Raw genomic sequence first — 26,219 nt, 5'->3', positions numbered from 1 at the left:
TTGACAACCACATCCAGTTCAAGCCCCTCATATGCAGATGGGAGCACCGAGGCTTGGGGTGAAGGGGAGAAAGTCGCCTTCAGTTGCAGCAGGGAACGCTGGCGTGGGAGCTGGTCCGTTTGCCTGTGCCATGACCTTATGCTGTGTCCCCCTGGGGCGGTCACAGAGGGCGAGATTGGCACGTATTTTGACCTTTAATACTATGCTGTACTTTCTAATATTGTCTAATAGGGTGATTTATTACAATAACGTTTACCAGTATTTATAATGCTTCTCTTGAGAATCAATCAATTAATGAATTAATTGATTACCATATTCCTTGCCCTGCCCCGTAAGTAAAATCCTGTATTCCAAACTGGAAACCTGAAGCATGGTGAAATTGGGCAACTTGCTTACGTCTGCAATAGAGCTGGCCCTAAAACTCCTGAGTTTTTATCTCTGGTCCGGGTTCTGTTAGTCAGACTGACCTGTGAGGATTTCAGTTGTTTATATCTTAGTCCTCTATGGCGTTTGCTCTCAGCTGGGTGCAACGGAACTTTTTTAACCCTCACCCGAGGTTATGTTTATTTTTATTTTTTTCACATAATAGCTATTTAACTTTTGGGCAAGTTACCTAACTTCTAAATCTCGGTTTACTGGAATTCATAGCAGAGGACTGAAATGAAAAAATACAATGGGAACTCAATAAATGACCATCGCATTTTTCTTAAGTGACATTTTAAAAAACTGAGATTATAAATGAGGGTATTTGGTGTTTTTAAAGCTTTTCACAAAAGTGTAGGAGCCCAGGACTGTAGTATTGGAAGGTCCCTTAATCGTTTTAGAACCAGTGAAGGACTCCCTCAAACACTCCTATTCTTTAAACTAAAATCCGCTTCCTTTAGGCCTGCCCTCCTTCGTGTGATAGGCATTCCAGGATTTGAGACAGCTGTTGTGCCCCCCACTCCTAAATCATCTTTTCCGACTCACTCTCCTTTAGCTAGCTACTCCTCAGAAGATGAATCGTTCTCCCTTTCCCATCTTGGTCTCCCTCTTCTGATAGAGACAGACTTTAGTGAGCACGGAATTCAGCTGTAATCTGACTAGCCTCTCCCCAGGTAGCTTGTCTTCCTTCTGGCTGAGCTCTCCTGGGAATCAGGTCACCCAGGTCCCAGCACATGCAGCTTGTGCTCTGTATTTTTCCACCTTCTAGATGAAAAATAAATACGTAGCAGTTGAACACGGCAAGCTGAACACACATTTTAACATCCATTCCCTCCTGTGATATCATTAAAATGACATAAAGGGAGAAAAAGTATCAGCAAAGGAGCAATTGATGGCATGTTAAAGGCAAAAGGCATGTGTGATGAACGCGGTGGGCCAGAGGAACCGAAAGTGCCTGCTGGGGAGAAGCTAAGAAGAGAGAGGACTTGTAACGCGGAACCTGGACTAGCTCCAGAGCTGAAGAAACCAACACTGAAACCGGAAGGTTGGTGGAAAGTCTGTGTGAAAAGCAATGAGATGCCTGCAGTCCCTCCCCGGACTCAGGAGGGGGCAGGGCCTCTAGTCTTAGATGTTGAAACAGAGGCCCTCGAAGCATAGGAGACGGGAGGGCCTGGAGCAAAACTGGAAAAGAGGCCTCAAAGACAGAGTCCTGCTAGTGAACGCAGGGCCATCCCTCACCAGCTTCCCTGCCTCGCACGCAGAGACGGTCCCTCTCCGAAAGCCAGCCCCAGGGAGGGCGCTAAAGGTGCTACTTCTAGGGTCCCCCCCCACACACACACACAGCTTTCCAACAGCTTCTAAAAGTATGAGCAGTTGACCAAACATCATGAGACGTTTAGAGCAAGCCTCTAGCATAACAGACAGGCCAACACGGACGGGGGCGAAGAGCGCTGAGGAACAGTGACAGCGGAGGAAGAGGAGACCATTTACAGTGTCTTGAGAGACTAGGGAAAATATTACGGTCGTGAAATGTGGACAATATCGTTTTTAAAAGAAAAAGGAAGCTTCAGGAAACAAGAAAGACCCCTTAGAGGTAGAGAATGGGATAGCCAGTGTTTGGTTTCAGAAGCGCATGAGTCACAGTTTGCAGGACACCCTGCTTAGAGCCTCCACCAGAGCGGCCCCGGCGGCGAGGGGGTGAGCGAGGGGGACAGCTGGAACCCTTGGACGAAGGTGACACAGGTCAGGTGGTCGGGTGAGAGTGGCTCGTGTGAAGCTTGGTGACGGGGAGAGCAGCCAGTGCTTCGTGGGCACGTGGATGGGGGGCGTCCTCCGGGCAGGCCGCTGAAAGCTCTTGGTAGAACTCCCTCGGCTCCGGCTCCGGCTCCGGCCGGGTTTGATACAGATTAGAGCTCGCCCTGTGGCTGAGCGCCGGGGCCACACAGCTCCAGCCCCAGCGCTGCTGCCAGGCTCGTTCCCCTAAGAGGCGCTCTGGGCTCCGCGGGGTCTACCACAGGCTGGTTCGTACCCAAGGACGCCCCAACGTTTGCACCCACTCCGCCGCCTCTGCCTTGATCCCCACATGTGGCCCTGTTCTCCTTTGGTCTCGTTGCCCCTCCTCTCTTGCTGTCACTAAGTACTTGCTCGGGAGGAGCCTGCTGTTAGGGGCTTCAGGGTGCGTGGCCCGGGTGCCCGTCCTCTGCCTCCCGGTAAAACTGGCATCGGGATTCAGGGTTCGGGAAGTCAGGTCCTGGGGTTGGGGAGTCGGGAGGGGTGCGGGGGAGACGGGCACGTTCGGAAAGCTGCCACGTGGAGCACTCGGGCTCGCATGTCGGAACCCTTGTGAATGTGCTGTTACCGTGTCCCATGACCGAGGACTCTGCGTGGGGACACTCGCGGGTCTCCATGATGCGCCGTGGCCGTCACGAGGTGGATGCCTTGGCTGCCATCCCGGGGGCGGGGTCAGCGTGGAAGGGCGTGCCGGGTCTTTGTATCTGCGCTCCTCCGTATCTCTCTTTGTTTTACTTCGCCCGCAGATTGGGGACCACAAATTCAGCGCTCATCGAATCGTCTTAGCAGCCTCCATCCCGTACTTCCACGCGATGTTCACCAATGACATGATGGAGTGCAAGCAGGACGAGATTGTGATGCAGGGAATGGACCCCAGGTACTGCGCCCCTCCTCCAGTCTCCCAGCCGCTTCCCTGCGCAGTCCTGTCTGGTGCTGGTGCCTGGTGCCACCTGGGGGCCCGCGCAGGACACGGCGTCTACAGCCCCGCCCCGTGCACACTCGGCCCCGTGCACGCACAGCTCTGTGCGTGGCGACCAGAAACAAGTGAGGCCCTCCACCCGTGGCCTGACGGGGTGAAAGTGGAGCATCTGTTAGCGTGCACATGTAACAGGCAGTGGAGTCCAGGTCACATTTGTTGTCCGGGATGGGTCAAAGGTGGGGTTTGTCATGCCCTGCACTGCTCTGTGCCGGCCGCGTGAGCTAGCACACTTTTCACGTAAGAGCCTGTCCTCGGGCTGGAGCAGGGCCGTCCGTCAGCACATGCTGCAGTGACGGGACTGTCCTGCTGTCCTCGCCAGACGGAGCCACGAGCCATGAGCCACATGTAGCCGTGAGCACTCCAAGTGTAACTAGGGACGGAAGAACTAAATTCTGAATGGTATTCCATTTTAGTTCGTTTAAAGGTCGTGTTAAATGCCTGCGTGTGGCTGGTGTTATTTGGAGCAACTCGGGTCTAGAAGGTGGCAGAGATCGTAGCGGTTTGACGGGTGAGAATACTGAAGCCCGAGGGGGTCAGGCTCAAAGGTGGTCCCATCCAAACATCTCCATCCGAGGCCGCCAGAGCAAAGCGGGGTGGGCCTCACGTGTCGCGGTGCCGGGTGAGAAGTTCTCCCCTAGAGGAACTTGGGCAGGTGCAGCCCAGTAACCCCCAAGACCACATCCTTCAGGTGCTCACTTGAAGTCGGCCTCACATCTGGCGTCATTTAGCACTGGGCACTCTTCGTGGAAATACTCCCGGATTTCCCTCTAAAGACTTTATATAAACACTAGAGGCCCGGTGCACGAAATTCGTGCACGGGGTGGGGTGTGTCCCTCAGCCCAGCCTGCACCCTCTCCAATCTGGGATCCCTCTCACAATCCAGGACTGCTGGCTCCCAACCGCTTGCCTGCCTGCCTGATTGCCCCTAACCACTCCCCTGCTGGCCTGGCCACCCCTAACTGCCCTCCCCTGCCGGCCTGGTCCTACCCAACTGCCGTCCCCTGCCAGCCCAGTCACCCCTAACTGCCCGCCTCTGCCAGCCCAGTCACCCCTAACTGCCCTCTTCTGCAGGCCTGATCGCCCCCAACTGCCCTCCCCTGCAGGCCTGGGTTTCCCCAACTGCCCTCTCCTGCCAGCCCAGTCACCCCTAACTGCCCTCCCCTGCTGGCCTGATTGCCCACAACTGCCCTCCCCTGCAGGCCATCTTGTGGTGGCCATCTTGTGTCCACATGGGGGCAGCCATCTTTGACCCCATGGGGGCAGCCATCTTGTGTGTTGGAGCGATGGTCAATTTGCATATTACTCTTTTATTAGATAGGACTAGAGGCCCAGTGCACGTATTCGTGCACAAATGGGGTGCCTTGGCCTGGCCTGCAGGATTGGGCCAAAACCGGCTCTGTGGCATCCCCCAAGGGGTCCTGGATTGCAAGAGGGTGCAGGCCAAGCCAAGGGACCCCACCCATGCACAATCTGGGCCGGGGAGGGACCGCAGGAGGGCTCCAGGGCGTGTCCGGCGGTCGTGCTCAGTCCAGATCGTCCAGACCCCAGCAGCATGCTAACCTACCGGTCAGAGCGTCTGCCCCCTGGTGGTCAGTGCACATCACAGTGAGTGGTTGAGCAGCCTTAGCATATCATTAGCATATCACGCTTTGGTTGAACGGACAACCAGACACTTTGCATATTAGGCTTTTATCATATAGGATGTTCTATAGTACGCCTTTTGGGCCTTGAGAGGAGAAAGGCATGTTTATGTCACTTAAAAGATTTTGCTGCACATCTATGAACTGAGGCTGTGTGTGTACCTGGCTGTATCTCGGAGTGCCCTGCACACCTACTGTGTGCCTGTCATTGGTCTGGGGGTGCAGCAGCAGGCACAACGCACAAGGTGCACCGGCTGATGACGTTCTTGTGGGGAGACACAGTAAATGACCAGGACTCTAACCCTGGCCAGTAGCCTGCCATTTGCTGCCTAACCTCACGATGTGGAAATGCAGGGGAGAGGGCTAGGAACCTGTGGCGCCCTCTGCTGACTGAGGGTACCGGCCCAGTGCCGGAGAGGATTTATAACCGCGCATGGCCGGTGGCTCAGGCGGGGACTTGTAGGAAGCACACAGGGGGGATCTCGGCAGTCGTACTCCCTTCTCCGAGGTCTGTGTCGGAAGGAGCCGTGCTAATCGCCACACACAGTCAGCTGCTTCCTTTCGCAGGCCCCAAGCACCTGTGTGTGTGCTGAGGCTGGCCCGGGGGTGACACGGAAGCACCTCTCCTGCGCCGACTCCAGTGGTGGGATCCGGTGATAGACAGGTACCCGCGTGAGCTGGCCGGGAAGTGAACGTGATGTCAGGAAAGCAAAGGCGAGCGAATGAGGTGGGGCCTGTGTGTGTCAGGGAATCGGGAAGGCCTCTGTGACGAGGTGGCATTTGAGCCCAGACCTTAACTGAAGTGAGGGCGTGAGCCATCTGGGGGACGAGCCCTCCAGGAGAGGGAGCAGCCCGTGCAGAGGCCCTGAGGTGGGAGTGAGGGACAGACTGGAAGGTGACGAGGTCATGCAGATGGAGGAGGCAGGCCGCCTGCAGTCCTGGAGGTGGGATTGGGACTTTCCTCTCAGTGCATCGCGAGAGAGGAGAAAAAGTTGGAATTCTCCTTCTGGAAATTTATCCCAAAGAAATAATAGTCCAGAACCAGTATTTATAACGGCAGTGAGATGGCATTACACCGGGTAATAAAGGAAACGAGCATACTTCCCTTCTGGAAATCTGTAGCAGCCCCTAAAGATGAGACGTGGAGGCAGAGCAGCGACACGGAAAGGCCTCGTGAGTCTTAGGCAAAGGGGCGAAATGGCCCGAAGCTGGCCCCAGGGACCCGCCCAGTAGTGACACGTGGGTCCTTGCTCTCTCTTCTTAAACTTTCTATCACACAACTGTTTGGGCAACACAGACAAGAAGCAGGACGAGCCTGGCTCTGGGGAAGAAGGATCCGTTCAGTAGGCTCTCCAAGGGCATGGATGTCATGGCTGCTAGGGTGGGGCCCGTCCGTCCCCAGGCAGAACTGCCCGCCCCCTTAGGGCCAAGAGCCATCTCTAAAGAGCATCTTTCCTCTTCCCTCTAGTGCCCTGGAGGCTCTCATCAACTTCGCCTACAACGGCCACCTCGCTATTGACCAGCAAAATGTCCAGTCGTTGCTGATGGGGGCGAGCTTCCTGCAGCTGCAGAGCATCAAAGACGCCTGCTGCACGTTCCTCCAAGAACGGTGAGGGCGTGGGCCGGCCGGGGTAGGGGGGGAGTGTGACCTCTTCGTTCCTGGAACCCCTGCCCGTTCGCTGAGTCTTCGGGGCACAGAGTGTTAGGAAGGAGTGAGCACAGGGTACTCGGCAGAAGCGGCCTTTCTGGGCCTGACCGGTTCCTCTCCTCCTGTCCTCCCTCCCCAAGCGGACCAGCTGCTGACTGAACCGACCGTTCTCACCCAGCTGGCTTAGTCGGTGCTCCCTGGCCGCTGCACAGACGTCGCCTTAGTTAGCTCCTTCCCCTCCTGACCGTGGCCATCTTTGTCCCCCTTCAGCTCTCCAGGAGCCCACCCAGATGTCACCTCCTGGGATTTCTGTCCCTTGTTTGCCCCTTCGGGGAGGACTCGGGGCTCACCTCTGTCCGGCCTGTGCCCAGCACTTGACAAGGACCTTTTGATGACTGAGCAGATAAAAAGTCCCCCCCCACCCCGAAGCGGGCAAAGCTCTTAGTCATAAGGCAAAGCCGCCTTTTAACCGTGGAGGCTTGGGCAGGAGGTCAGTGCTGGGCTGCACACGGGCGGGGGAACCCAGAACCGAGCGCTCTCAGGGCCTGGTCTGCACCTGACAACGCTGACCACCCGGTTCCTCCCGCCTCAGATCTGCCCTCTGGGCCCCCTCCCGCTTAGAGCCGGCCTCTCCCTCTCACCTCCTCCGAGCACCTGGTGGACCAAGCAACCCAGGTCACTTAGCTCTGGCCGCCCCTGCTGGCCACGCCTGCCCGGGGGCACTCCTGGGCGCCCTGAGAAGGCTGTGTGCAGCTGGTCTTAGTGACCCGGGCAGCGAGGCCTAACACGAGGGTGCTGTCCTGGGTGCGGGGTGCGTGGTTTCGTGGTGAGGTAGGTGGTGCCGTTCCGGGTTTGGCAGGTGGAGACCCCGCAGTCCCCGAGCTTGGCTTGAGCCTGCCCTGGGTGCCTTCTGGGAGGCTGGAGGGCCGCACGTCGAGGCGTGGGGCAGACACTGCCCCTCCTACTCGTTTGTGAGCTGCTTAGGGACGCAGACTGGTCGTTGTTAGTGTTCCCAGCAATGTGGAGATGCTGAGTAGGCACTCTGAGGGATGAAGTGGCCCGCCTCACCGGGACAACAGCTCCACCTAGCGGCTGTGGCGGGCATCGCTGTCACACTGGATCCAGACCCCGTTACAGGGCAGTTAGTGTCCCTAAAACATGCTTAGAAAAGGATTTTTAGACCAGAGCCGTTTTCTCTTGCCCCAGTGATATGTCCTTTATCGTTTCCCTGAGCCTCGTTTTCCGTCGGAAGGTGACAGCCATGACAGCCCGGCCAAGCGCTGGCTCCGTGGTGGCTGCCTGGTGCTGTTTCTGGAGGTCTAGCCAGTGGGACCCATCGGGCTCCTTCTGTGTAAACACAGAGACACGTAGGTGCTGAGGTTGGAGCGTCACTTCTCCTCGGGCTTTAAGCTCTCGTCTGCGCCTTCAGCGCCGTCTGGCCAGAGGTGCCCACTCCGCCCAGTGCCGGCAGCCGAGGGAAGGCAGACGGCTTCCAGCGCCTGTTCTCTTCGCCTGTCTTCCAGAGCTGTCCCCACCACACACACGGAGCTCCGGGCCCCGAGCAGACCCTGAGGGAGCCTGCCTCCAGCTTCTGTCTTCACAGGCGAGTCCGAGAGACAGCTGATGACTCATTATTTCTGCCATTTTTGTCTCATGCAAAAGGCTTCACCCCAAAAATTGCCTGGGTGTGCGCCAGTTTGCGGAGACGATGATGTGCGCGGTGCTGTACGACGCGGCCAACAGCTTCGTCCACCAGCACTTCGTGGAGGTGTCCGTGTCGGAGGAGTTCCTGGGCCTGCCCCTGGAGGACGTGCTGGAGCTGGTGTCCCGGGATGAGCTGAACGTCGCGTCCGAGGAGCAGGTCCGTGGCGCGGGGCAGGCTGCCCGCGACGTGGCTGCTGCTCTTCCTGGTCTCCCTAATTTTTTAACAAAATGAAGATGGTGAGGTGCACAGTTGTGTGTGATGGGTTTGTTGTATTATATCGTGTGCATCGTTCATGAAAACTTCATACGTTTTATTTTAAATGTATTTTTATTGGTTTCGGAGAGGAGAGGGAGAGAGAAAGATCAGTGATGAGAGAGAATCATGGATCGGCTGCCTCCTGCACACACACCCCCCCGCCCACTGGGGATCGAGCCCACAACCCGGGCCTGTGCCCTTAACCAGAAGCAAACCCAGGACCCTCCAGTCCACAGGCTGACCTCTATCCACTGAGCCCAACCAGCCAGGGCCTTTCTGCGTTTGAGTGTCTGAACAACACCCCATTGCTTCCGTATTCTCGGAGGTCCGCGTTATTTCCGTCTTCACTGTTAGAACTCACCAAGTGGGGAGCCGGGAGTAAGCCTAGCCACTTGCTGAAGGCGCCTTTTCTAAACGAGAGTCAAGCCTTGGGGCAGTTGCCAGTGGGGAATATGAAGTCAAGAGGGGTTTGTTCGGTTAAAATGAGTGAGATTATAGTGCAGTTTGACTGCTGGCGGGGTTTCCAGAAGAGAGGGAGACTGGCAGTGACGGGGAGCAGAGAGTAATTGCTGGGTTGGTGTCCTAGGGAGGGTGAGGAGGGACACACTCGGCACAGGGGTGCGTCTTTGATAGGAGGGCAGGCCCCTCGGGGCCCACCCAGATGCCGGGCAGACAGGCGGGAAGGGAGATGCTGGTAATTCCATGCACATTCGCTTCTGACTTGTTTCCCCTCCTGGGAACCTGGACCTGGAGCAGACCTTGGGAAAGGGGCGCGGTTGAGGTGAAGAGGAGGAGATTGGGTGCTAGGTGCAGGGGCAGTGTGGGGAGCCAGCCTGCCTGGGGCGGGAGTAGGGGCAGGAGCGCAGGAAGGAGGGTGAACGGCTTCGTTGCGATACGGAAGGGCACCCACTGACCGGTCTCCATCAGGAAGTCACATGAAACTGTCGTGATCACCCAGGCTCGCCCATGGGGGCGGAGAGAGAAGACGGTGGCTTCAGGAGACAAGTCGGGATGATGGAACGGCCCAGGGACGGCCTCAGCTGAGGGAGGGGAGGGCCTTAGGTCGGGGGTGCAGGGATGTGGCCTCTGACGAGGAAGAGTCGCCGCCAGAGCATCCACTCTGTCTCGGCAGGTCTTTGAAGCCGCCTTGGCCTGGGTCAGATACGACCGGGAGCAGAGGGGGCCCTGCCTGCCCGAGCTGCTGTCCAATATCCGGCTGCCCCTCTGCCGGCCCCAGTTCCTGTCGGACCGAGTGCAGCAGGAGGACCTCGTGCGATGCTGCCACAAGTGCCGGTGAGCAGGGTGGGGCTGCCCAGGATGCTGCCGGGGGGCCCCGGCGGGTGGAGGTGGGGGGCCAGGCCTGGAAGTGGGAGTGTGAACCCCACGGGGAGGATGCCTGCTGTCCTAGCATCTCGCACTCATTCCAGGGACCTGGTGGACGAAGCAAAGGACTATCACCTCATGCCAGAGCGCCGGCCCCACCTGCCCGCCTTCCGAACGCGGCCTCGCTGCTGCACGTCCATCGCGGGGCTCATCTATGCCGTGGGAGGCCTCAACTCAGCAGGTACCTTGCAGCTCCCCCGCGCGGGGCCCTGCACTGCACTCCGAGGGTGAGGGAGCACCCAGCGGCCTCGCCTGCCCTCTGGCCCCTCTCCTTGCGTGCGATCCCTCTGGCCCATCTCGATGGCATTTAATGGTTCTGCCGTTAAAGCATGTCAGGTGTTAAGACCGTTGGTCAGAATATTGGAGCTGACGAGGCCTTTAGAAATGCTTGAGGCCTGGCCCCTTTCCTTCCCAGTGGGACCTGAGGCCCAGAGAACTTCCACCGGGCTCCCAGTTGGTTTGGCCAAGCAGGGACTGGAACGTGGGTCCTGAGCCAGCACTCTCTCTGACACCCGCTGGCCATGGAGGGGCTCAGCCCGCGATAGGACATAGAGACCCAGCTCTGACCCCAGACTGACTGATCCCATTGGGTCAAATGGATCCCTGGGGTTTGACTGCGAGAATGTCACCACAAGCAGGACAGACACGCGGTGTCTGCCACGATCAGCAGTCCTGGTCGCTCTTTGCCGCTCAGTCCTGTGAGCACCCCCTTTACAGTCCGGGTGCCAGCGGCAGCTCTCGTATCAGACAGTCAGGGTTTGGGGAAGCTCCGTGGGCCCTGCCCCGCCCTGCCACGCCCGAGCTCCATCGCAGGGCAGGAGGGATTGAGTCGGGAGGCAGGACACCTGGGTCCGGGAAGTGCAGTGACAGGGAGTGGTCATCTCGGGTGCGAGGGCCAGGCCTGGCCACAGTGCCAGCCAGGTCTGTGGGAGGCGGGGCGGGGGGCAGTCCACGCAGCTTTGTTTTTAATTGGAAGTTAGTGAGGGGTGGGCCCTAGTCTGTGCCCTCTAAGTTCTCAGCAGCAACCTGTCGTGTGGCAGGGGCTCAGTGCCCAGAGCAGGATAAGACGGGGCAGGTGTTCTATTTGACCCTCACCAAGGCCTGAAGAAAGGGAAGGCTGCAACACCACCCCACTCTGGAGCTGTGCCAGGTGACTGGCGGGTCACCCCCTGACCTCAGGCAGCTCTGCCCTCGAGAGCGCCTTCCCCGGGAGAGCAGAGGACGGGATCCCCACCCACTGGCCCCGGGTCCAGGCTAGCGAGTGAACGCGGGCGCTGGAACCCTCCCGGGCGTGCCTCCTGCGTGGGGGATCTGCACCCACCTGCCTTCACTTTGCCGTCAAGCAGGTGGGGCACCCATTGCACCCCGAGATGGCCCTCTCTCAGAAATGACGCCTCCCGTCTCAGTCTCGTTTTCCTTCCAGAAGGAGGTTTGAGGTTGTCAGGGCTGAAACTTCCTAGTGCGCCCTCCGGCCTGAGAGCCGATAGTTAACCATCCCCTAAATCGGCACCCAGCAGCTGTGATCCAAACCAGGCGGCCATTTGTGTAATGTGAGCAGCAAATTTCTATGCAGGTGACTCCCTGAACGTGGTGGAAGTGTTCGACCCCCTCGCCAATCGCTGGGAGAAGTGCCATCCCATGACGACCGCCCGCAGCCGCGTGGGCGTGGCCGTGGTGAACGGGCTGCTCTATGCCATCGGGGGCTACGATGGCCAGCTGCGCCTGAGCACCGTGGAGGTCTACAACCCAGAGACGGACACGTGGGCCCGGGCGGGGAGCATGAACAGCAAGAGAAGGTACCGCAGGCACACGCGCGGCATCTGGGGGCACCGTGCTGGGTGAGCAGGGGCTCCCGCGGCTCCTCGAGCGGGAGCGGCCCCGTCTGCCGCAGGAAAACGCCCGCCTCGTCCTCCGAGGGTCTCGGGGACGGGAGGGGAGGCACGGACAGGCGGAAGCTGTGTGGTGACTTACGCGCCCCATGAGGCCGGAGGATGTGCAGCGAAGACAGGCTGGGCCGGCGGCTGGGAGAGGTCAGGGAGGCGGGACTAGGGGGGGCTCGCAGCACAAGCAGTGGTGAGAGGAAGTGCGAGGTGTTTCCTTCTCCCTCTCTTTCCCAGGGCCCCAGCCAGGCCTGTGCTTTCCCTGCCCGGGGAGCATGTGCACAGCCATGCTCTCCACCTCAGGGCCCCCCAGGCATGAGCGCCGAGGGCTGGGGAGGGAGACCAAGCTCACGCCTCTCACGTCCCTCCGCCACACTCGCCTGCTCACCTTTCCTGGACAAGCAGCCAGCTGGTGCCCGTCTCACCTGCAGCGCTGAGGTGACAGGCGCCTTCCTCCCGTCCACGCGTGCGGAGTGTTTACGGGGGCCGGGGACGGAGTGTGTGTGTGTGTGTGTGTGTGTGTGTGTGTGTGTGTGTGTGTGTGTGTGGAGCTGGACGGTTCCTCACTCTCCTGCCTCGGTGAGGCCACGTGGGACCAGGGGTTTCCAAGGGAACCCGATGCCTCTCTTCCAGAACCGGGGAGGAGGGGAAAGCAGTCCCCGGCCACAGCCACTTAACCCGATCGCACACGTGTCGCTTTCCCACGCTGAGCTTCCTGGGCCTGCGCCCGGCTTGGGGGGAAGGTACACGAATGCTCTTCCGAAAGCAGCAGTTTAAAGCCCCGGGACCAGATGCTCTTTAAGGGCCTACGTATTTGCCTCCCAGGCCGCTTGGTCTGGCTATGCCCGGGGCTTTCTACTTGTAAGATCATGTGACCACTCCAAGATCATGTGGCTGCACGTGTGGTGGGGAAGAAGGGTCAGCACGGAAGGCCTTTGCCACATGCGGTGTCACGCCCTGGTGCACATGTCCCACCTCCATCCGTGGGTGTCCGCGCGTGGCCTCGAGCCAGAGGAGCTTCCTTATTGCATCAGTGAGACCAGCTGCACAAAGGGCCCCAGCACGTTTGCTGGGAGGAAGAGCTGTGTCCACAAGGCCCCCCACAAGGCGGCGAGTAAACCAATGCCCTCCTGTTCTTCCACCGTCCCCCCTCCGGCTCCCCGGCAGCCGTGGGTCCTTGGCAGCTCTGTGGCCTCGAGTGACTCTGCTCCGTGCCCAGCCGTGGCTGCCTTTTGCTTTGACGGCAGTCACTGCTCCCGTGTCCGTTGGCGCCGGCCGCTTCCCAGCTTTCGGGCCCCGGTGGGCGGGTGTCTGAGGGAGGGGCCTGGGGGCTCGTTCCCTGGCTGCGGGTGCCCTGCTCTTAGTAGTGGATCCCCTTCAGTCACAGGCTGCCTGACTCTGCCCTCGGTCACGTCCCTGCTGACATCCCCCTCGGCCCCGTCCCGCCAATGGTGACAAGCCCTTCCTGCCGCCTTTCCTTCCCTCCTCCCGCCGTGCAGGCTGCTTCTGGAGCCTTCTCTCACGGACTCCGGGCCACACCGACCAGCATTTCCCCTTACCTCCTCCTCCTCGTCTTTACCGCTGAGGCGGTGGTTCATCTCACGGTGTGGCACCTTACTTCTCATGTTCTTGTGGAACTTCCGTGTTGTTACTCGTGTCCCCTCTGAAAGGACAGTGGCAGGTCCCGTGGGTATGTGACCCTCCCACATCCTCGCCCAACGCAAGTCCTCTTCCGCGTTCAGGCGCTCGGGTCTGTGACCCGGCCCGCGGGCCTCGCGTGGACGCTCTCATTGCTGTGCAGTTGAGCCTGTGTACTCAACATTCCTGCTGTCCGACGCCAGGATTTACCGAGAGCGCCTCCAGCTTCGGGTGGACGGGAGTCGGCAGCTAGGCAGTTGTGGTTCACCGAGGCTCCGTGCGGACAGGTTGCATGGTTACGCCAGGTCCTGGGACCTCGGTGCGGGGGAGCTGGCACTGCCAACAGCACGAGGAGGCCTGTCTCACTCACGTCTGAGCTCGCCTCTCTGGGCAGCTGGGAGGAGCCGCCCGTTGGTGTGTGACAATTGGTGCTGCTTCGGGGGGCAGGGGGGACAGTGCGGGCGTAGGGTACTGACACCTGTCCTAAGGCGCGGCGGCAGGAGCCGTTCCCTGTCCGCTGCGGCAGATCAGGGCCATGCAGGGCCGTGTGCGCAATGAAAACACTTGTCGAACGTGATAGTGAGTTGAATGGGAGGATCATGGTAAGACACCAAACATGCCAAGGGCCTGTATGTACAAGCACCTCACACAACACTGTCAGGTTCACTGAGGAAGTGTGGGGCTGGAGCGTCATCTTGCTGAGGGATCAGGTGGCTTTTGAGGAGGAGAGCAAGGAATCTGACCAGGACCGTACAGGTCCAGTGGTCGGCAAACTGCGGCTCTGTTGACTAATGCATTTGCCGACCACTGCTAGGGACAAACACTTAGAAAACATTTTAATAATGTGCTAATGTCTTTAACCTGAAGTCAAAACTTCTGGGTAAGGGGAATGCTTTAGCAGTGGTCGGCAAACGCATTAGTCAACAGAGCGGCAAACGGCGGCTCGCGAGATGAGAGCCGGGAGCCCGGGGCCGCGTCTTCCCTCAGTTCTCACCTTGATTACACGCCCTGGTCCAGGCTGCCCTCGAGCAGGCGGCGGTGGGCGGGTTTATGTCTCGGGCGCAGGAAGGCGGCCGGCCGGAGCTGAGGCCGCCTGGCTGACTCTCTTTCAGCGCCATGGGGACGGTCGTGCTGGACGGACAGATCTACGTCTGTGGGGGCTACGACGGCAACTCTTCCCTCAACTCCGTGGAGACCTACTCGCCCGAGACGGACAAGTAAGGACCCCGCCTCCCGGCCCCTGGGCTGGCCGAACGGGGTCAGCGGTTAGAACTGAGGCTGGAGCCGGGCTTCCCGGGGTGGAGCTGTCCTGCCTGTTAGCCCGGCAGTGCCTGCGGCCGGTCGGCCCTCAGTGACCGCTCTCTGAGGGAGGGGTTGAAAAAGACCCTGGGGACAGCCCCGTCAGCCGTCGTGAGGGAGATGCAGGCAGAGGGAGAGGAGCAGGAGCGCAGACTCCTAAAGCAGGCAGGAAGATGGGGGGAAGTAAGTGACATCGTCTGGTGAGCTGGAAACGGGTGTCTGTTTACCTCATTTATGTCACACCTGGCCCATCTTGTGGAATTATTGGCCCCAATTTTTTCATTTCGGTATTTGAATTTTCTCACGTTACGTAACAGAACATTAGCACATTAGTGGGATGGATTCGTCGGTGCTTTTAAGCCAGCACCTCATGCATTTAATCTGTTACGTATCGGCAGCAAGGAGGGTTACGTACGAGCACCGTCTGCTGGGCCCACAGTCGTCCACTCGGGGCCTTGCCTGCGGCCCTGGGCACAGCGTGGGGAAGGCCTTCCTCCTTGCCTCAGGCGGGGGAGAGGCGGGGCCGAGCCACGGTGGGTCTGGGGGTGCTCAGGAGGCAGGGAGGCAGCAGGAGGGGTCTCAGGTTAGACTGCCCGTGGGGTCGGGCGCGGGTGTGGCTGCTGCATGGCCGGGCACGGAGCCGGCGAGTGGACCAGGACCAGTTGGTAAGGAACCACGTTAGGGAGGTGGACTCTGCCTCGAGGAAGCATTGGGGAGCCCCTGGGGCTTGCTGCTCAGGGTCCCAGTGGGCGAGGCCTGAACGCCAGGCCCTGTAAGGAGGCTGCTGCCATGGTTCAGGGGAGGCCAGAGCCAGGGGACGGGGACAAGCAATGCCCAGGAGCAAACCAGCGGGGAATTGGCTGCCACAAGAACGCGGAAGATGAGGGACAAGGGGCCATAAGGCTGCTGTTCACCAGGACAGCCACTAGGGGCGGGGCCCGTGGGAAAGACCTGGGAATGCAGGGAGGAGCGGACCGGGAGAGGCTGGTGGAGAGGCTGGTCGGGGGCCTGCTGATGTGAGCGCCTCGGAGGGTCAGAGACAGCTGCGGGCCTGAGGCTGGGGGCGGCCTCGCTGGGGAAGGCCGCCCAGGTGCTGGGAGGTGGCTGAGAAGTGGGTGCCCGGGGAGGAGGGAGCACAGTGCAGAGCCCCGAGCCTTCGAAGGCTCCTGGGAGGGCAGGGACCCCTGATCTCATGTCTGCTTTGGCTCTTCCCGAAGGTGGACAGTGGTGACCCCGATGAGCTCCAATCGCAGTGCTGCCGGGGTCACGGTCTTCGAGGGCAGGATATACGTGTCCGGCGGCCACGACGGTCTGCAGATCTTCAACAGCGTGAGTCCGGGCTCCCCTGGGCGGGGCACCTGCTCCTCCGTCTCCGAGAGCGACTGGGAAGGCAGTTCCCGGGAACACGCTAGCCTTCCCGCTGCTGGGCGAGGCGGCGCCTGGGGAGGTTCGGGCCACCCGCGGCCGCTCTGAGGTCCTGAGCACGCGGGCAGGGTGCAGCCCCCTTCAGTCTCCAGGGAGAGCCGCACGCGCCTGGTGAGAGTGCTGCCCAAGTGGGTGGGTGACAGGCAGCGGGGCCTTGCAGGCGGCTGCGGCTTCGGCACAACTTGTTGGAAATGAAACCTCAGCAGCCGTTCACTGGTGGTCGGTTCCGAGGCCCCCCAGTGCTGGCCGGGTTCAGGGGACTCGCGCATCTGCTGTCCCGCCCCCGCAGAGCAGCCTTAAGTACAGACGGAAGGTCGGTCTAGGCTCTGCCCTGTCCCTGTCAACCCAGGAGCAGGGGTGCCACTGAGGAGACGGCGTCAGAGCCAGGCACGCCCCGCGAGCTCTCCGTCCCTGGGCCCCCTGGAGTCTGACGCCATGTGGGCCACGGTGCCCACGAGGCCACCGGCGGCCTGAGCCTCGGCTGACCGCCGGTGCCTGGGCCTCTCCCTCTGCAGGTGGAGCACTACAACCACCACACGGCCACCTGGCACCCCGCGGCGGGCATGCTCAACAAGCGCTGCCGGCACGGGGCCGCCTCCCTGGGGAGCAAGATGTTCGTCTGCGGCGGCTACGACGGCTCCGGCTTCCTCAGCAGCGCCGAGGTGTACAGCGCCGTGGCCGACCAGTGGTGCCTCATCGTCCCCATGCTCACGCGCCGGAGCCGCGTCTCCCTGGTGGCCAGCTGTGGGCGCCTCTACGCCGTGGGGGGCTATGACGGACAGTCGAACCTCAGCTCCGTGGAGATGTACGACCCGGAGACGGACTGCTGGACTTTCATGGCCCCCATGGCGTGCCACGAGGGAGGGGTCGGGGTGGGCTGCATTCCTCTCCTCGCCGTCTAAGGCGCAGGGTGGGACGTGGTGGGGTCGGGAGCAGGTACCGGCGTGGGCACTTACTTCCAGGGGCATCCCGCCCGGAGAGGCGGGGACCAGCAGGCGGCGCAGGTGAGCCGAGGTGCGGTTCCCGGGCGCTCAGTCCTCTCGGCGTGCTGCCCTGCGCCCTCCGAGTCCAGGGCCCCAAGATGCACGGCCTGGGCAGGTGCCAGCGGCTGCTGTGGTCACACACAGGCCCGTCCAAGCCCAGCTCCCAGTCCCGGCTCCGAGCCAGCCTGGCAGGAGGCCTCCATCTGAGGGGCAGCCGCAGGGGCCACGCCTTGGAAGCGGGTGTGGCTGGGAGAGGAGGACGCCCGAGAGTTCTCGCCGCCTGTGGAGCCGCGGCCTGCAGGGGGCTCGCTCCAGGCGCCTCCCGTCCAGGCAGAGGCCTTGTCCTCGTCCTGGGTGAGCAGGGAGCACGGAAGCTCCTGTCTGCTGTTGGGTTTCAGGGAGGTCTTTTCATCTTATTGAGGAGGAACAGAAGGAAAAAAAGATACTTGAAAGAAACTGAAAAGAAAAATACCTTTTTTCTAAGTAAACATTTTTTGCAAGAAAAGGTTAAAAAAAGAGACACTAAAAGGAAATCATGTGTTTAGACAGAAAACCACCCAACATGTAGAGGGTGGTGACCGCTCCCACATTCGGATCCGGGTCCTGAGCCTCGCACAGAACGCAGGGTTCCCTCTGGCCCCTGCGTGTCGAATCGCGCACTCGACCGGCCCTGTTGCAGGGTGCTCCTGGGGTGTCTTCACCCCATCGGCGGAGGGCTCTCCACCGCAGGCGTAGTGCGTCGGCGGAACGCCCGCAGCTCCTGCAGGGGGAGCGCCCAGCTGGTTGCCGGAGGCTCCTGGTGCCCCTGTGGTCACCCACGGCCGCCCTGGCTCACTCTCACCCCCTCCCCGCCTTTCATTCCTTCCTTATTCCACCAGCAGGAAGCAGTCTGTCTGGCCAGACTCTCGCTTGCCCGTCTGTCGTTCCTACTAGAGGCTCCTGACTGCCTCTGGAGCCAGCCGAGGACGCGGTCCGGTGGCCTTGCCCGCCCTGCCCACCCACTGCTGCTGCACCCACTGTATCCCAGGGCCTGGCCTCCCTGCGCCCTCGGCACTCTGACCAGCAGGCGGGCCTCGGCTCCCGCACAGAGCCGGCTTTCCGAAGTGAAGCCCCGAGGCCAGGGGACTCTTGCCACTGCAAAGAGCCGGCTTTCTAGTCCTTCCCCTGCTCTGAGCAAAGGGCCCTGGAGGACACTCCGTGCTCCCTCCCTGACGGACAGGGCAGCGGGCCGTCCTTCAGCTGCTGCCGCCGGAGCTGGTGATGCCCGCTCCAGGAAGACCAGAGGGCAGTCATTCAGTGCAGGACGGGCGGGTCCGGTCTCCCCGGCGGCCTCCTGTCCGCTGGTGCCGGCCCGGGAGCCTGGCGGGGAGCAGTGTGGGGCCGGAGTCGTCTTCCGCCCGAGGCCGCGAGGTTCGCTGCGAGAGCAGTCGCCAGGTGTCCGGAGGGACTACCCTTGTACCTGCCACTTGGGCGCTGGGCCTCTGTGACAAGCACTTGAAAAGGATTTTTCTAATGACAACGACAGTCCGATGCAGCTGAGCTGAGCCCTAGGGCAGCCCTGATGCCCCGCCCTCTCGTTTGCCCTCTGGGTGGCCTCGGGGGCGGTCTGCGTTCCTGGAATAGAGGGGTGTGTGGTGCTCGACTGATTCTCACCGGCCCCTTCTTCTGAGAACTTGACGTAGCCCGGATGAGCCTGGATGGGGACGGCGCTAAGAACCAGTCAGTGGGCCAAGGAGGGGGCCTGGCCGGTCCTCAGGATGCTGGCCCAGAGGCTGCCACTGGGAGTGGATCATTTCCCGCCACCTGCTGCCCTGGTAGTGGCCTTCCCGCGTCCCTCCCACCTCCCGGGCGACGTTGCACAGCCGCCTGAGAGGCTTCCCAGGAGAGGGAGCCAGGGCCTGGACCGGCTCAGCACAGGTGCACACACCCAGGTTTACACGCTCGGTCAGCCCCTCCGCCTGAGGGGGTGTTTGCAAACAGCTGGTCTGCGCTTTGGTGCCGCGCCTTTTCAGTAGCACGGGGAGAAGAGCCGTCACCCCGGAGGCTATGGGAGCCGGTGTCCAGGAGGCCGGACAGCTACTGTGCCAGGGGCCTGGGGTCTAACCCAGCCCGGAGCAGCGGACAGCGCCCTTCTGCGTCCTGGGGCATTTCCCCTTCGAAGCCTGAGTTCATCTGCGATCAAAGCCCAATGGGAGCTGAAGACCAGCCCTGACTCGGCCACAAAGACAGGAGCAGGGAGAGCTGCTCCTCCTCCCGCCCCGGTGTACTGCTTCCCAGGAAATCTCACGTCCTTTTATTTATAGAGCGCATGTCCGTGGTGTTAAGAAACCAAAGAGAAATAAAGAGTGCACTTCTATCGTCTTGCCCTTCCCCGATTTGTTTTTTAAATACTATTAGAAGTAAATCATATCGCTCCTCGGCCTTTTGGCTAAGATCAAGTGTAGAAGTAAATCATGTTTTTATTGTGATTCATTGAAAAAACAGAACAAAGTAAAGGTATGCCTGTGAAAATAAGGGAAAAGCCAGATATAGCCAAAGCAGCCTGTGGAAAGACACGTGTATCCATACGAATAGGTTCTGGTGAAAAACACGCAGACTTGCACAGCGTGTTGCATGCGAGCTCCTTTCCCGATCGCCGCGTCTCGATGGCCCTCCACGCGCTGCCGTCGGGCTCCGGAGCCCCCGTGGCCTGTGGCCGCTGACTCCGGGCAAAACCTCCGCTCCCTGTTCCTAGTCTGGGCCAGAGGTGCGTAGCTTTGGTGCACGTAAGTCACTGGAACATTCTTTCATTTATTTTTTTTAATTGAATTTATTGAGGTGACATTTGGTTAATAAAACTGTGGGTTTCAGGGTACCCTACATCGAGGGTGTACTGTATGGCGTTCATCAGCCCAAGTCCGGCCTCCTTCCCTCACCGTGCCTCTCCCTGTTCCCTCTCCAACTTCACGGAAAGTTCTTCGACCACAGACTTATTTGTGGGTCCCTCCCCGGAGACGATTCCCTGGGGCTGGGGGCCAGTTTCCGTGGGAGACTGACTCCCAAATTTCGTTTTCACTTCTCCATGTGCAGCCACATTCCAGACCTGCCTTCCTGAAACCCTAGTGCTGGGCCGTGGATCTAAGAAACTTCACACTTTCCCAAAAGCCCGCGTCTGGCCGGGCTCGCCCACTGCGTGGTGACACACAGCCAGCAGCGTTCCGCGTTCTGTTTTTGGAGGGGGATCCGTCCCACGCACACCCACCAGCACGTGTTTCACACACACACACTCTACTGCCTCCCACGTGGCCGCCTCAGCAGCCCCCAGAGGAGGCAGCGTGGCTCGTGTGGGCGTAAAGAACCTGCATCGGACGACTGAGCAACCGACCTGCCCCGCTCACGGTCAAGGCCGCCGCGGGGACAGTGTCTGCGGCCTGGGAGGCACTGGTCCAGCCCCCGCACCGTGTGGTCTGCTGCCCAGGCCTGGGCTGGGCTCTGGCGGCGGGGGGAAGAGAGGACCCCGTGTGGATCCCAGAAGAGGCACCGTGGGGCCAGCGCAGAGACAGCAGGCCCTCCTCGGGCGGGCTCCGTGGCAGGAGCGGTCCCCGCCTACCAGGCAGGGCGGCCCTTCCCCTGTGGGCGACGCCCATCGCGGAGGGCCTGCTGCACTGCGGCTGCACACGCCTGCTTGGCGGTCCACTTCCCTTTCTGTCATGCCTTGGACTCCCCCCCTCCCCCTCACTGGCACGGAGCCCACTCCTCCCCCCAAGTTGGTTTTAACTGCTGCCCACGATAGCGAACGTCACACGCCCGAAAGGTGACAAGGGAGCTGCACTCCGGACTCCACGCCCAGTTCCACGAGAGGTTTTCTCTTCCACAAGCTCGGGTGCATCGGTGACCACAACCAAGCTGCGACCAGATGCGGTGAGCGCGCAGCCGAGGATGCCAGTCAGGGCTGGGCATGGAGGCCGCTGCCCTGGGATGGCCAGAGGGAAGCTGCTGAGTGTGTGACACCCTTTGGACGTGGCAGGAGGGCCCAGGAGCGTCTGATGCAGAAGTCGGGGTTCGGGAAGAGGTGCAGCCTGGAGCTCTGATGAAGGGGGAGGCATAAAGGAACTAAAGGCGGTCGGTGACTGGGCCTCCAGGGCGGCCCTCACATGCTCCCTCCGCTGCATCCCATGTTTCTCTCCATCGTCCCTGTCCTGACCCCAAGGACCTGTCCTGACCCCAAGGACCTGTCCTGACCCCAAGGACCATGACGCAGTGGGATCGCCCCAGGTCTGCCCCATTGTCTCCTCACCCCGAGTCCTAACGCTTCATTCACTCACACAGGCACCCAGGTGTTTATGCAGAAATGCTTTACGGAGCCTCTCCCCTGAGGATGGGCTGACCCCGGGGCAGCGCCCGCGGATGTGAAGGGACTGGGCGGGGGGCAGGGATGCTCGGGTCCTGCGCAGAAGGAGCTGCCCTCCCAGGAGCACCTGGTCGAGAAACTCATTCCACCGCCCCCTGCCGCCAGCGTGGCGGGTACAGCTGTGAACATGCAGGGTGCGTCTGGCCAGGGCACAGAGGTCACGCCAGCGTGGTCTGAGGTTCCTGAACGCTCTGAGGAGGGAAGGACACCTGCTGGGGGCAAGCCCGGGGCTTCCTGGAGGAGGGGGCCTTGGCGCTGTGCCTCGAAGGGTGAGTGGGAGTTAGACACAGGACGGGCGGGCGTTCCAGCAGAGGTCAGCAGGTGTGTGAAAGCAGAGGCCTGTGGGGGACTATGCAGCAAAGGGGGTGCTGAGGGCCGCCGAGGGAGTGGGCGGGTGGGAAGGGGAGGTCCTGCCGGGGATCGGGGATCGTTCTCCAGCCCTAGACATTCCTCAGGAGGTTGGCGATGATGTCGAACTTGGCTTTCTCATACAAGTCCCTGACCACAGGGGGCAGCTTGGCGCTGTCGACCTCCTAAGCGGCTTCTTCCGGGGACGGGGCCGACCGCTTCTCCCGCAAGCCCAGCAGAAGGGGCGCTGTGGTCACTCTCACCGCCCTCACCACTGTCCCCCCTTCCCATCCTGCCTGGGGTCCTTCTCTCCAGGCAGCCGCCTCAGTGATGGGGCTGGAGGTGCACCCAGAGGGTCTGGGCCGGCCTGGCCTTTGGGACTCCCTATTCCCCTCACTGGCCAGGAGGCTGCACCTCTGTGGTTGTTTCCCCCCAAATGTGGGATGGAGAGGAGGGTCGGTTTCCCAGGAGTCTCTTGGGGCCAGAGCAGAGCCAGTGTCCTGCCCCAGGAGGCAGGTGCTGCTCCCAGCACCCCCGGCCCAACCACTGGTCTCTCCCCTCCCCTTCTGCCAGATGACCCCCCCCCCATCCTCAAAATCCCTCCAGAACCTGCACTGAGGACGGCTTGATCGTGATCAACCCCATTCTCCAGATGAGGAAACTGAGGCCCCACGTGCCCGAGCCAGTGGCTCACCTCTTTTTTTTTTTTAATATATTTTATTGATTTTTTACAGAGAGGAAGGGAGAGGATAGAGAGTTAGAAACATCGATGAGAGAGAAACATCGATCAGCTGCCTCCTGCACACCTCCCACTGGGGATGTGCCCGCAACCAAGGTACATGCCCTTGACCGGAATCGAACCCGGGACCCTTCAGTCCGCAGGCCGACGCTCTATCCACTGAGCCAAACCGGTCAGGGCTGGTGGCTCACCTCTTGCTGGCGCTCCGGACCTGGGTTGCAGTCGACCTGTTAGTGGGAATTTTTGAGCATGCTTCCTCCTAGTGAGAAGGCTAACCCCCTATTTTGTAAAACTACTGTTTGGAATTCTCTGCTGTTTTTTAGACGAACTCTTATTCTAAAAAATAACTTTGCTTTCTAGCCTGCTTGAATAATGAGGAAGATAAACTTAGCTGTCTGACCTTGTAGGCCAGAGACTAGAGATGCCCATACTCCCAATGCTAGGCCAGGTGCATTTTTAATTGGATAGAACTGAGTTGTTTTCAAGGCCAGCAGCGAGATAACCACTAAGCACACATAGGGCTGGCTCTTTAATTAAGGAAAACTGCTTTGTTTTAAATTGTTTTAGACTGTTTGCTCTGAAAAAGAAAAAAAAAACTGTAGTGAATGGGTTTAAATACGGTCGGACACAAAGGGTCGGGGCTGCTCTCTGATCTCCCTGAGTGGAGAGGGGACAGTCGCCGGCCGGCAATAAAGGCTCCCTAAATTTTAATTTGGTCTGGACTCCAGTGGTCTTTACTCGCGTTCACTCTACAACAGACCATCAGGACGCGCAAAGGGCCCCACATGAAGGAGGCGCCCGTGCAGTCCCGCTCTTCCTGCGGGGCAGCGAGCACGGGCTGGAGGCGGATCCGGGCCAAGGCACCCACCCCACAGCCCGCCCGCCCTGGGCCTCGTCCTCCCAAACCAGAGCTGCAAGCTGAGGGTTCCCCAGGGCCCCAGAGAGCCCGGCTGGGAAGGGCCCCAGTCAGACCCCACACACACCCGTCGGGAAAGGACGTTCCTGTCCGTTCTCAGGGAACAGCACCCTCAAACCAGCCTGTGCGGACGTGAAGGGGACCCACCCAGGGTGCTAGTCTGACCCTGGGGGAGGGCGTGTGGGAGATTTGACCTAATTTTATTTTGCTTCTCCAGTTTGTTAATTTGCTATCAAAAATGTTATTTTTCTAATTTTATACCTTGGGTACATAATGGTCCCACTTTATTCTTTTTCTATTTAGTCATTTTTTAATTTTTATATTTAAGTATATTTTTATTGATTTCAGAGAGGGAAGGAGAGGGAGAGGGATAGAAACATCACTGATGAGAGAATTATTATTTTTTTAAATATATTTTATTGATTTTTTACAGAGAGGAAGAGAGAGGGATAGAGAGTTAGAAACATCGATGAGAGAGAAACATCGATCAGCTGCCTCCTGCACACCCCCTACTGGGGATGTGCCCGCAACCCAGGCACATGCCCTTGACGGGAATCGAACCCGGGACCCTTCAGTCCGCAGGCCGACGCTCTATGCACTGAGCCAAACCCGCCAGGACTACTTAGTCATTTTTAGCATGTGTTGATTTTATAAGGACTGAGTAATTTATAGTAAGAAAATACAAAAGCAATAGGAAAAACATTTCTAGAAAGGCTCCTACAGTGAAGCCTCGCGTGGCCAGGGGAGGTGGGCGGAGACGAGAGGACCACCCCCGCCCCCCCCCGCCCAGGCAGGCGGAGAGGAGAGGACCCCCTGCTCCTGCTGGGGTGGGGAGGCTCACCCCGCCGTCCCTGAAGGCGCACTGCTGGGGCTCTGGCTGCTGCCACCGCTCTGAGAGGCACACCGTCTCCTTGACCCTGAAGCTGACCAGCGTCTGGGAGGTGGAGCTCTGCAGAAGCAAGAACAGCTCCTGGTCAGGCCCTCACCGGACGGAGCCGAGGCACCGAGGGGTCACAGCTGCCGCTGGAGGGGCTGAGCCCAGGTCCGCACGTTGCACCACAGCCAGGGCCTCCTCAGGCAGCTGAGGTGTGGGGGGCTCTCGGAGACCGGCCGCAGGAGCCACTTCAGAGCTGTGGACCCAGAGGGGCCCTTCCCGTCTTCTGTGAACAGGAACGGGAATACCAGCCTTGCCTTGGCGGCGAGCTCAGTGGTTAGAGCGTGCAGGACGCAACCAGTGGATGTGGCTCTCTCGCATCGATGTTCCCCTCCCTCCCTCCCCCCCTCCCTCCCCATCTCCTGAAAAAGCGGTGGGAAAACTATCCTCAGGTGAGGATGAACAAAAAACAAACAACACCAGCCTTGGCCGGGGGGGGGGGGCATGGGGGGTGTCCGTGGGGGAAAGGAGACATATGTAACACGATATGTAATACTTTAAACAATAAAAAAGATTTAAAGAAAGAATGCAGCCCTGCACGGTCAGCTACCTGCCAGAGCGAGGCCGTGGGGGGAAGGGACGCTGGAAGCCCCTGCGAGGCCCTGGGGAGACCAGGCCTGTGCCCGTCGGCACTCCTTCCAGCCAGGGCCGAGTGCAGGAGCGTCCAGGCCCGGTGAGGCCCCAAACCTCCCTGCTAGCCCGCCGTCCGGCCAGAGGTGACCACCTTTCTTACCCCCCGGGGGAGAGACAGCAGCCCACTGACAACAGCTCACGGTGACCCGGCACGTGGGGCCACGCCAGGCCGCCTCTCCTGCCTGCCCCCTCGCGGGCTGCCCCGGCGTCCCGGCCTCCCTGGCTGGGGCCGCGGACACTCACCGACCTGGGCGTTGGAGGACTTCCCGCAAGCGGAAGAGGGGCTGGCCTTGTCTCCCGGAGCTGAAGAGCTGCAGGGCCTGGGCGACAGCCCTCTCCTCGAGGCCCCCCCCCGGCGTTGGGCCACACAGGCCATCGCCGCCAAGCCTGCCGCCAGCACGAGTGCGCCCCCGGCCCCGCCACGGCCCCTGCTCGGACCCACTGCCACTGCTGTCCCTTTTAGGTGCCTGTGGGGCTGCCTTGCCCAGGGGCTTCTGGTGACATGGGGGGCCTCTCCCTTCCTTTGCCAGACACCACTGTTGGCCAGTGTTCTGAAACACCACTGGCTAAGAAGCAAGCAGGTTTGGGCAACGGGTCAGGGCCTCAGCGTCGAGGGCCCCACGAGGAGGCCGCCTGGGCCCTGACTGGGGGGATTCTGTGCCACCTCCGCCTGGCTGTTCCGGTTTGATCCCAAACAACCTTCCAGAACACGAATCCTGCATGCGGCAGCTCCTCGGCCACGTGCGCACAGAGGGGGTCGCCCCTGCGGCTGGGCCCAGGTTGACATCCACGATGTTACATACACTTTACAGGTTGGGGTCAGCCTCTGAAAACCTGGTGCCTGACTTTGAAAGAGCCCTAAGATCTGATCATCCCTGGCTCACCGTCCCTCGTGGCTGTGACAGCGGCAGCCTCCCCAGGGAGACCCTCACTGTCCTCCTCCTCCTGGCTGCTCCCTGCGGACCAGGCTGGGAGGCTGGGGTAAGGATTCCTAGCTGCTGGGATGGGCAGTATGCTTTTTCTTGTGATGTCCATTTGTAAATCTTTTAAAAAATCCTCACCCAGCTCTGACTGGTGTGGCTCAGTGGATAGAGCGTCGGCCTGCGGACTGAAAGGTCCCAGGTTCGATTCCGGTCAAGGGCATGTACCTTGGTTGCGGGCACATCCCCAGTGGGAGGTGTGCAGGAGGCAGCTGATCGATGTTTCTCTC

At 60.2% G+C, this 26,219-nt stretch overlaps 1 protein-coding gene and 1 pseudogene across 5 annotated transcripts in view; one reads left to right on the top strand and one right to left on the bottom strand.

The window, feature by feature from the left end:
- Nucleotides 1–20,385, top strand: part of KLHL18 (kelch like family member 18) — a 40,711-nt gene extending 20,326 nt beyond the window's left edge. Inside the window, exons 2-10 of one of the 4 annotated variants that reach the window (XM_080676492.1) lie at nt 2,961–3,091; nt 6,302–6,442; nt 8,144–8,342; nt 9,574–9,734; nt 9,869–10,005; nt 11,383–11,620; nt 14,455–14,559; nt 15,859–15,970; nt 16,582–20,385. In XM_080676492.1, the coding sequence (XP_080532618.1) occupies nt 2,961–3,091; nt 6,302–6,442; nt 8,144–8,342; nt 9,574–9,734; nt 9,869–10,005; nt 11,383–11,620; nt 14,455–14,559; nt 15,859–15,970; nt 16,582–16,968 (1,611 nt within the window). In that variant the 3' untranslated portion in view covers nt 16,969–20,385. The remainder of the gene's footprint in view (nt 1–2,960; nt 3,092–6,301; nt 6,443–8,143; nt 8,343–9,573; nt 9,735–9,868; nt 10,006–11,382; nt 11,621–14,454; nt 14,560–15,858; nt 15,971–16,581) is intronic. The other 3 variants (XM_080676489.1, XM_080676491.1, XM_080676490.1) reach the window with 3 other exon arrangements.
- Nucleotides 20,386–21,879: 1,494 nt separating this feature from the next.
- LOC308251894 lies at nt 21,880–25,385 on the bottom strand (annotated as a pseudogene). Its single transcript has 4 exons — nt 25,257–25,385; nt 24,284–24,391; nt 23,287–23,343; nt 21,880–22,203 (listed from the first exon to the last, which is right to left on the bottom strand). The product of its transcript is annotated as an uncharacterized misc_RNA (transcript).
- Nucleotides 25,386–26,219: the final 834 nt, after the last annotated feature.

This window comes from Plecotus auritus (genome assembly GCF_963455305.1).
Source record: "Plecotus auritus genome assembly, chromosome: 6".
Taxonomy (NCBI): Eukaryota; Metazoa; Chordata; class Mammalia; order Chiroptera; family Vespertilionidae; genus Plecotus; species Plecotus auritus.
Note: the sequence above shows the minus strand (reverse complement) of the source record. Positions and strands in the feature narration are given on the sequence as shown.